This window comes from Sinocyclocheilus anshuiensis, unplaced genomic scaffold (assembly GCF_001515605.1).
Source record: "Sinocyclocheilus anshuiensis isolate Anshui unplaced genomic scaffold, SAMN03320099.WGS_v1.1 scaffold466, whole genome shotgun sequence".
NCBI lineage: Eukaryota > Metazoa > Chordata > Actinopteri > Cypriniformes > Cyprinidae > Sinocyclocheilus > Sinocyclocheilus anshuiensis.
The window spans coordinates 1,901,772-1,912,680 of record NW_015544159.1 but is presented as its reverse complement, the minus strand read 5'-3'; the positions used below and the strand labels follow the sequence as shown (position 1 = coordinate 1,912,680).

Below are 10,909 nucleotides of genomic sequence, written 5' to 3'. Positions count from 1 at the left end.
CCTACACTGCGTCTGTGGCACAAAGGCTGTTTCTATAAAGTTGGGCAGTTCCAACTTTGCAAGGACAGTCTTGCGCTTCTGACTATCAGCCTGGAAGTATGTTTTTTATATTTAAATAATTTGCCACTGACTATTCAAACGCGAGTTTTGAGCAGTGTAGAGTAGCGCTTGTTGTTTGTCATTTCTCCGATCACAAATGCAGACATGGTTTTATGTTTACGCAACGCAATACGCAACGTATAAAAAGACAGTATTCATTATAATCAGTTTTTTTTTTTTTACCTTAAACCGCATAAACACATTGCATTACACCAAATACACACAATAATGTTCTTTTTAGCAGCATCGTATGACCCCTTTAAAACTTGCCCTTTCAAGCTGTGTGGTTATTGAGAATGGGAAACAAAGTCAAAACAAAGCTTTAATCAGCGAAATGAGTGACTTGAGTGTAATTTCAAGTGACTAATTTTCTACATATTGTGAATGTTACTTTTGCCAGCTCTGATTTTTCATTGTCTTCCACAGCCACCAAAACTCTTAACCGTGGGATTTCTGAGTTCATTGTGATGGCGGCTGATGCTGAACCTCTAGAGATCATCCTGCACCTGCCGCTGCTGTGTGAGGATAAGAACGTGCCGTATGTGTTTGTGCGCTCTAAACAGGCTCTTGGACGTGCATGTGGAGTGTCAAGACCAGTCATTGCCACATCAGTCACCATTAAGGAGGGATCGCAGCTGAAACCTCAGATTCAGTCTGTGCAGATGGCTATTGAAAGACTCCTAGTTTGAGCTCATACTTACACATTTGTTTTCAGGTTTTATAAATGATTTCTTTGTACAATCCTTAAGGATTTTTCTTTTCTTTTTGTATGTTAGAATCAAACAATGTTGAGTGTGTTGTTTCTCAGCAATTGACAGCCGAAATAAAGTTCGGTTAAAATCAAATGATGATTTGTGTGGGTTGTTTGTGCTTGATAGATGTACATACTACACATCTAACATTAATACATTGGCATTTTTAAAATGGAATTAAATAGTCGACCATTTTTCTGTTGTTACCTAATGCAAAGTGAAAAATGTTGCATGTCTTTTCCCCCTCCATATTAATATAAAACTACAATAAATACAGTCAGATGTACACAAACAAAAGCAGATCATAATGAGTTGTGAATATTGTGAATGAAACATTTGGTATATAAAATCAATACCGCAGGTTTTTGGTTCTATTATGTAGTACTTATTTTCCCGTGTAACGGCTGCAGGCATTCACAAATTATGCAACATTTGCATGATGTGTTACATGCACAAACTGTTTTTGGTTGAATTAAACAATTTTAACCTTTTTCAGTGTTTTATTCTAGATAACTTTCAGAAGCCATCTGAAATGAAAGTCAGCAAACATGAGGCATTTAATCTTACTGCCAATAAGATAAGAATCCGTTCAACAGACATTTTGCAAATGTCTATAGTGACATAAATATACTTTTTTCTTTTTTTTCGTTAAGTACTTAAAATCTAAGCGTTTTACAAATAAGAACCAACGATTTTTACACTACATTTACGTTGTTTATAAATTTTGTTACATATAGATGACAATTGCCAGCCAGTGAGCTGCTAATCTAAAAAAAGAAATATAAGATGCGACGTCACATTCTGTTTATTTTTGTTATGTAGATTTGTGCGCATTTAATATGACGACGTGTAATTGTCATGCCTTCACCATTTAAAGTCACAATTAAAAAATATATATATTTTTTTTAGTTTTGTATGAAGAGTTTTTATATTGATACAATGAGAAGGAAAACGCTCATTTGATTCTAGCGAACCACGTGACTGAGAAGCTAAAGTCCACAACAAACAGAAGTCTCAAGACAGACAGACAGACAGACAGACCGACGGGTGAAACAGCTATGAGCGAGTCTGCCGTTTCATTAAACAAACATGAGGTCGAGCGTTTGCTCACTTACGATGATCTGATTCCCAGACTGGAGTCTGTCATGGGAAAGTTTTCTAAACGGGGCAGTTCAGAAATAATCCAGCCTGTGAGGTCTGTGGTCCCTATAGACCAATTATCGGTTTGTAAACATTCAGGATGCGCGCGATTTACCTCCACTTGTTCCCAGTGTTTTTCTGCAACCACTATGCGCGCGCAGCTGCAAGTGACGTAACTGTGACGTCTACTCTAAATTGGTCTATACAACAACACAATGGGTATGATGAAGAAATCCATATCTCGAAATATCACTAACGCTTACTGACATAGACCTATAGAAATAAACACGATGCATTTTTCAGGTTTTTGGGCGTGATGCCTGCATATTTGCCCGCTGAGGGCATTTTATGCACTAAGATGGTGTCTTTCTACCAACGTGAAGAGGGCTCCAGTGTACCATGAACTCGAGCCACAGTGTTGCTGTTTCATCCCGAGCATGGCCACGTGACAGCGGTGAGCCACACAAACATCAATTATTTGGCAAACAGTTTACCATCATCTCCTAAACACATCTGTTCGTGCCAGGGATTTACTCGATTGTTATCTGGGACAATATCTTATAAGAATCTACAGTGTTTTATGTTTTTTCCCCTGCGTGTTTGGACCACGACTTTGATTTGGTTTACAAAAGTTTTTCAAACATTAAGCAGTGAAGCGGATTTTTATTTACTTGTTTATTTTTTAAAGTAGTAAGGTTTTCTTTTTATTCTCAGTAAGGTTTCTTTTCAAGAGTTTATGATTGTTTATATTTAATTGATTTTTTTGATGTATGAATTGAATTTTTATTAATGACTTGGATGTAAAAAAAAAAAAAAAATCAGTAACAGTGTACTGAAACCATTAAAGTAAAAAAATAATGACATTTTCCTTAGATACTTGATTCATATTGGAGATGTATGTGTATATATATATATATATATGTGTGTGTGTGTGAATATATAAACTAAGGTTATTTTCACAGAATGTTCTTTACATCTTTATAAAGGATGATTTTATGTAGAAAACAGTAAATCACAAAAAATGACTTTAGCTGGGTTTTCACAGGCAGGGTCACATATATATACATACATACATATATATATACATCTCCAATATGAATCAAGTATCTAAGGAAAATGTTATTATATATATAACATATCATAACCCTTGATTTAAAAAATATGTTTTGTTGTATTTATTATTATTATTATTTACAAATATAATTGGCACCCACACCATATGATTTGGTGTACAAAAATCTTTTTTATATTTTTATTTAATTGATTTATTTAAATATAGAGGTTAAAAATGCTCTAGGAATCATTTAGTTCTGTAACTGTATCTCTGATGTCAGATCATGGATGGGGAGGCCATCACAGCCAAACGAACCGCAAGCAGTATCAGCCATATCAGCTAAAGTAGTTTTCTCAGACCCTAGATTTGTAATGGTGTAATATTTATAGTCACTTATTCTGAAAAAAAATTTTTTTTCTCTCTCCAGCTGTTCAAGCCAGCTCTTTCAGAGGTGTTGTGCATCCTTGGTTCAGGACAACAGGCTAGAAGCCACTATGATGTCTTTACAAAGCTCTTCAAGTTCAAAGAGGTAACCAGTATGAAAATAGGAAATATGTCCAAGTCATACAAAAACCGTTTGTGTGTGTGTGTGTGTGTGTGTGTGTGTGTAATCCAGTGTTGTTGTATGCACTTCAGGTCCGTGTGTGGAACAGAAGGAAAGAAATGGCTCAACGGTTTGTTAATGATCTCCAAGGCCCTGTAACAGTTTGTTCTTCAGTGAAAGAGGCGGTGATAGGAGCTGATGTAATAGTGACTGCCACAGGTGCAAGTCAGCCGATACTCTTTGGCGAGTGGGTCAAACCAGGTGCACACATAGCAGGTCAGCTGGTCCACAGATTTCCAACAGAGAAATTCTATGAGGCATTTAACCAATAAGGTACAAGAGGCCATGTTATATTTAGAATATAGTCATGACAAAAGTGATGCAGTTACGTGAGCGTCACTTCAGAGATATTTTGTAGGCAAAAATTATCCATAATTGTCAATAGTATAGCGATGAACGAAGCACAGCTTCCACAGAAGTCACTTTCAAACCAAGCTGCTTACTGTTGGTCAATGCAGCAAATTTGCATGACCAACTTGAACAAGTCCACATCATAGTTACTACATTGTGTATTTATCTATCGTGGTGCTCTATTTTGTGACAGCGGTGGGCACTTGTCGGCCAGACTGGAGGGAGCTGGATGATGTTTTGATGAGAGAGGCTGTGTTGTACGTGGACAGCAGAGAGGGGGCGACAGCACAGTCAGGAGACATCATTCTGTCTGGAGTATGCATTACTTTCCTCAGTTATACATATAATACATCCAAATTCCTAAATATTTTACATGCTCATTATTTGCCCAGGCTGAAGTTTTCTCAGAGCTCGGAGAAGTTATAAATGGATCTTTTCCTGCTCAGCGTGAGAAGACTACGGTATTCAAGTCACTGGGTAACTTGTTTTCCCACAGCTGCAATCTAAAAAAATGAAGAACAAGATGTACTGAAAATAAACAAATGCATTCTCACCACTGATAGAAAGTAGTAGCAGTGCCTTAAAAATCTTGATGCTTGCATTTCAGTATTCTCAAAAGACAAAAAGGAAGTATTTCTATGTATAAGTTTTATTATGCAAGCTTAAGCAACCCCTGCTGATCTTCAGCCAGTTCCAATTCAAATTTGGGAATGTCATGTCAGAGTTTATTCATAGGAAGCTGTGTCTGTTATTATTTCCTGAGGTTTCTTAGAAAGCACTAATTAGTCCTGGAATGATGCATTTGTCAAATTTGTCAATGTTAGTTGAAACAAAGCTATTTGTTATGACTAGTTGGATATTTTGAATTATTTTTAAATGCAGGAATGGGGATACAAGATGCCGTCTCAGCAAAACTTGTGCTGGAGAAGTGGAACAGCGAACACTGAAGAACCAAACAGCACAGCTTCCTCCACTCATTGCACAATTGTCTTGTCTGCCATGAGGGCGGCATCTTTACCCTGATCATTGATTATGAGAGCAAACTGCTCTCACGCTTGTAAAGATTAATCGGTAAATTACTTTTAGTCTGCAAAAAATAACCACACTAATTGCAATTATCACTTTAAAAAAAAAAATCATCATTAATAGAGTGCTGCAGGGATGACATATTTTTGTTGGCCAAAACCCAAAAACGAGTTAGCATTTTAGCACTTCTGGTTCAATCGCCCTTAAGTTGATGGGTTTATTTTGAATTTTTTTTAGTTTTTTGTTAAATGCCTGAAATAAGGTCTGTGGTTAACACAAGCTCAAGATATTTCGCATTTTATTCTATGACATAATACATCAGTAATACACCTTTGTGATTTTTTTTTTTAAAGCTTTTACTTTTCTTGAAAAAAGCAGTTGCTAACAAGAGGTTGTTGGGGACATTAAACATCACACCTAACTATTTAAACTCAAACTTTTTAAGAAATTTTTTAAAATAAAGATTGAAAGTCATTGGAAGCTTAATGATGGTCTTGTGATTGCGGTTTCATTTGATATATGTAGCATTTTACTTCTGGCAATTGTATCTAGCCTTTAAAATTCATAAAGCTGTGTTCGTTTGTGAAGATTATGATGAACAAAACATGGAAGAACCATAAACTTTTATTGGTCATATTACTTATTTTCTGCAATAATCCAAAAACCAATGGAAAAAACCTACTGGATTATGGTCGCGCGAACCAGTCTGATATTAACTTCTGGGTTGGTCAACAAAAACACATCAACTCTGCAGCACATATATTTGTCATATATAGACATATTATTTGTCGCATTGTGTCTGGTCACATTCCAGTGTTATGTGAAGAAACTAATAAGCATACATGAAAACAAAAGGGACAAAGACAAATGTTTTTATATTTGGTTTCTATTTTCAGACATAAAGGTTAATACATTGTAGCTTTAGTGGAGACAATAAAGGCATGAATAAAGCATTTTAAATGTTTTAAAACGTTACAGAACTGTCAAAATGACAAAATTAAACATTCCATGTGGCAAATTAGAACCATTTCCTCTCGAACCATGTCTGAAGACCAATTAAAAGCTTAATACTTTATGTCTGTACCCTAACAACAAACAGTTTATATTTATTGAATTCAAGAATCCACTACATTTAGCACAGTGTTCATGGGAATCTTTCAAGACGATGAACCCTATGCCATAGTGCTGAGGTGTCTAGAGTACAGAAACTTCCAACATACTCAGATTTCTGACAAAACCCTAGTCTGCTACTAGGCACTGGTAGATCTAAATACAATACTGGGACTGTAAAATGGGTAAAACTGCCAGGCTCTTCCGACAGACTGATTAAAATACAGAGAGAGAGATTAAACTAGAGATCTGCTCTTCTGAATATTTAGAAACAGTAGTGAAAATATGCTATATGCTGACAAAAAGCTGTTATATGCATTTTAACTAGGTCTGTTTCTTATACAGTTCAACAAAAACTCTGCATGCAAACCGTAACACACGAACCAAAAAAATAAAGTGTTTTCTTCAGCTGTCCTCTTGTAAAATAGTTCCTTCAATATTACAGCTATCTCTGTCTCTTACAAGTACGCATGATTAACACCCCCCAAACCTTTAGGAAAAAATGAAATTGTTAGTGCGAGCAAAATGAAATAGATAACTTGTAGGCTTAAATTTTGGAAATAGTTAATTTTCTACAAAAACGCAGATTGTAAACAAAATATATGGGCTCACGAAGATGGAGAAATACATTGAAAGGAGTATTTAGTTCATCAAAATGAGGGGAAAATAAGATCATTAGAAGGCAGCAGGAATTTCTTAGTGTAGGGAAGGAAAATAACTATGGGCGCCGCTCCCTATCTCTCGGAAGCAAATAATCTGGCATCTTAACAGCTAGTTAGTGGCGTAATTCTAATTACAATTCAAGAGGGAGAAATATCTGAATGCATACACTGTGCAGAATCTTTCTTCTTCTCCAACACACATTTCCCATCATCCCCGCCTCCATTGTTCTCCTCTCAGGTGAGCTCAGATTGCAGCTGGTGCTGTGAGTACAGTCAGTTCAGAGGACAAAACACCTCCTCTTTCCTTTCTTGACCGGAGGTGGACACAGGACCGCACGGATGGCTTCATCGAACACTGTCTTAAGGCCGCGCTGCGTTAAGGCTGAGCATTCCAGGTACTTCACAGCTCCTGTAGTGAATACAAGAGTACTTAAAGTGGATCCACCCTTTAAAAAGGCTGGTAAACTTAGGCTGGCCACACATTTGAAGATTTCATATACACCTAGGATGGCTTGCGGGTGAGTAAATCATGGGGTAATTTTCAATTTTGGGTGAACTGACCCTTTAAGAAATTTAGATCTGTTCATTAAAGGTGGGGTAAGCGATTTCTGGTAGCCAATGTTGACATTTGAAATCACCAAAACAAACACGCCCCTACCCCAAAAGGGTCTCGCCCCTATTTTGATAGCTCCGCCCCACACATACATACGCAACCCAGGCAACGATTAGTTCTGTGAAACAAAGCAAAACCAATGTTACACCGTGTCTACACTGGACGTGAGTGGTGCGGCGCAACAAAATACTATAGAACTAATAATCAGTGATGCTGTCTACACCATAGATATATATACATATCTATGGTCTACACTGGATGCAGCGCGGCACAACACGACAAATCCCCGACAGAAAACTGCACAAATTTCAAATGATTTTCAACAGTCGCTTTGTCGCGTCCAGTGTACTAGACAGACTTTAGCTGTTGCGGCGCAGACACGGTGTTACTCACCTATCGAGAAGAAACAAAGCAACCTCAGCGTCCGCTCACAGGCCTTCCGCTCCTTGAGTTCTCTCCAGCGCTGGAAAGCTGATTCGATATTTACACGGGTCCTACTTCTTGCCTTATGCCTTCTTTTGTTTTCTATCCACCATCTCTATCTTTCTGTCGCTCGGCTAATGTCCGTCCTGTGCAGTGTGCACTGAACTCTCTCTCCTCCACATCATGAGTAGACACGCCCCTTACTGCTGATTGGCTACAAGTTTGTTTTGCTATTCGGCCCGAATCAGTTTTCTAAAGTGTTTTTGAAAAATCGCTTACCCCACCTTTAAAATTAAGATATATTAAATTTGATACTGTCAACCCATCCCTAACATACACACATATGTGTAAAGGCAATAATAAAATGCATTTAAAGCCAGTGTATTAAAACTGAAGTGCTGACCTATTTCTTTGGCCATAGCGAGGCCTTGAGGGTAGGTGATGGGTGTGAGTTTCTTCTCTTTCAACTTTTCAATAGTGTCCTTGTCATCTCTCAGGTCAAGCTTAGTCCCAACGAGGATTATCGGAGTGTTGGGACAATGATGTCTGACCTCTGGATACCACTGTTAAAGAAACCAAAACAGAAATGTTGAGCTTCCATTGAATGCAAATTCATTCTATGCATAGAGAAAACTGGCACACTGTGCACAGTATACTTACTCTATACTCAAATACTAATAACATGTTACTGTGCCATTTCCAATCCTAACCTATATTTTACCTGTGGATAAACACCACAACCTCCCGTTCTCAGCAGTAACTAATGGCAAATGCCACTTGATCCTTTAAATTGGACATCACTGGACATTTTGCAGACAAGATTAAAAAGACCTTCTGCCTGCTTCATTACAGCAGCATCAACATGCCATTTTAAGGCTTTGAAACCACATCTGCTCAATCAGTCAAGCCAGACAGACTATTCTTACAGCCTCTTCCTCTTTTCCATTCACTGTGCTAATTTCGAAAGTCGCCTAAATTGACTTAAACCACAAAATATCTGAGTGCTTGCTTACCTTTGCACGGACGTTCTCAAACGAGGCTGGACTCACAAGAGAGAAACAGATCAAGAACACATCCTAAGACAAAAAACAACAAAAACAACAAATCAGACAAAACCCTCACTTCATGCTAACTTTCAACACTTTTCTCTAAAAATGAGTTGACTATCTGTAAAGCACAGCATTGACTAGACTGTTGCATTAATGAACTGTAAATGAACTCCACTTTTTTTCCAAGTGAAACAGAGCAACAACAACACAGTGAGGTTTGTGCCTGAACGACAATGGCTAACAATTGTGCCATTCACTCTCACAGCCTTAGCAAGACAGACAACAGAGCTGCCATTAATGCTCTGAGCAACATATAAGAAATCACTTTAGCCTACCAGGCATCAGGACATGGGCAATTTTTAATCATTTTACTGTGTTAAGGCATTGTGTTTATTATGTTTCCAAAACAGTAATTCATCAAACTACTTTCAAGATCCTCGATGGTCTCATGACTCATTAATGCAGAGCCAAAACTCTCTCAAATATGATCCATATGGCATTTTCTTGAAATAAAAATGATCTAGATAATGGCTCCACTGATAAAACCTCAAATAAACATCGAATTATATATATATGTATGTATATATATATATATAGAGAGAGAGAGAGAGAGAGAGAGAGAGAGAGAGAGAGAGAGAAAGAGATACATCAGTTTTCATCAGCCCTAATATTATGATTGTACCGTCTGAGGGTAGGAAAGCGGTCGAAGCCTGTCGTAATCCTCCTGCCCTGCTGTATCCCACAGTCCCAGGTTCACCGGCTTTCCATCGACCATCACATTAGCAGAATAATTATCAAACCTAAATAAAAGATTCAGGGATTCAGATCAGGTATATGGTGAATATTACAATTAATGTGAAATGCAACTTCAAAATGAGATATTACTCATAATTTAAATGAGTTAAACAGGTTATTCAATGGGGGAAAAATGCATTTTATCCATTGGGAAATGACTACCTTAATGGAGTCAGGTAGATGAAAGGAAAGGAAAAGAAGGGATACATGAAGCAGGTGAAAAACAGGAGGTGAAGCTATTTATTACATTCTGAAGAATTATTTAAGAGTTTTTTTTTTTTTTACTTGGAATAATATGCACAGATGAAACTGGCACAACAAGACCAGCAATGCTGGTTTTTAAAGTAAATGGTATCAGTTTTGATGTCATGTTGACTTTAAAGGGACAGTTCGCTCATGAATAAAAACTTGTTCCAAACCTGTATGACGTTTACTTCTGCAAAAGGTCTTTTCAACTGTTTCTGTCAATATAATGCAGTGTTTCCCACAGACTTACACTCTATGTGTGGCGGCACTTCCCCTGGGGGAAATATATATATATATATATATATATATAATGTAAATATAAAACAGCTGACAGGCTTATTGAAAGTGCAGTAACAGCTGTAATCAAAACAGTGCTGCTCTCAAACGTTTCTGAAGACAATCGGTTCCCTTTAAAAAAGATACATTTATATAAAAACACCCGTGCCGCATTTTGATTTTGAAATGGGCAGTGCTCATGTTTATTCAACGAAGTCAAAGCATTTTGGAAAATCTATTTGTGGCGGTCAGTGTTGATATTGTGGTGGGCCGCCACAAATAAATCAATGTATGGGAAACCCTTTAATGAAAGTCAAAACAACAATAATTAATTGGTTAGGGATGGCTCAATACCACTTTTTCCATGTCTGATACTGATAGCGATACAGCAGCTTTGAATATCAGCCGATACCGGTGGAAATCCGACAGTTCTTATTTTGATCAGTTTAAAATATCTCAATAGGTTGTTAACCACACACTGCTTAAATATAGTTAATACATAACAAATGTATACAAAAAAAATAATGTATACATATGTGTATGTGTTGCTGCTACATCTGTCCCCTAGGTGCTTTCTGTGCGTGTGCTCCGAGACGGAGCAGAACACGGACAAATAAAGTATACTTTGGGCCTGGGTAGGGTTGGGCCGATAGACGATGCCGTTGTCCATCGCCGATGGCTGACAGACATCACGATGTTAAGCTGACAT

At 37.4% G+C, this 10,909-nt stretch overlaps 2 protein-coding genes and 1 pseudogene across 2 annotated transcripts in view; 2 read left to right on the top strand and 1 right to left on the bottom strand.

Annotated features, from left to right (window-relative positions):
* Window positions 1-944, top strand: part of LOC107695558 (NHP2-like protein 1) — a 6,484-nt gene extending 5,540 nt beyond the window's left edge. The window contains exon 3 of the mRNA XM_016495542.1: window positions 526-944. Coding sequence (XP_016351028.1) covers window positions 526-788 — 263 coding nt within the window. The 3' untranslated portion in view covers window positions 789-944. The remainder of the gene's footprint in view (window positions 1-525) is intronic.
* A 915-nt stretch (window positions 945-1,859) lies between these two features.
* Window positions 1,860-5,100, top strand: LOC107695559 (ketimine reductase mu-crystallin-like; annotated as a pseudogene).
* A 242-nt stretch (window positions 5,101-5,342) lies between these two features.
* LOC107695557 (ras-related C3 botulinum toxin substrate 1-like) overlaps window positions 5,343-10,909 on the bottom strand; it is a 14,230-nt gene continuing 8,663 nt past the window's right edge. Inside the window, exons 3-6 of the mRNA XM_016495541.1 lie at window positions 9,566-9,683; window positions 8,848-8,910; window positions 8,238-8,397; window positions 5,343-7,207 (exon numbers count right to left, since the gene is read on the bottom strand). Of these exons, the coding sequence (XP_016351027.1) occupies window positions 7,077-7,207; window positions 8,238-8,397; window positions 8,848-8,910; window positions 9,566-9,683 (472 nt within the window). The 3' untranslated portion in view covers window positions 5,343-7,076. The remainder of the gene's footprint in view (window positions 7,208-8,237; window positions 8,398-8,847; window positions 8,911-9,565; window positions 9,684-10,909) is intronic.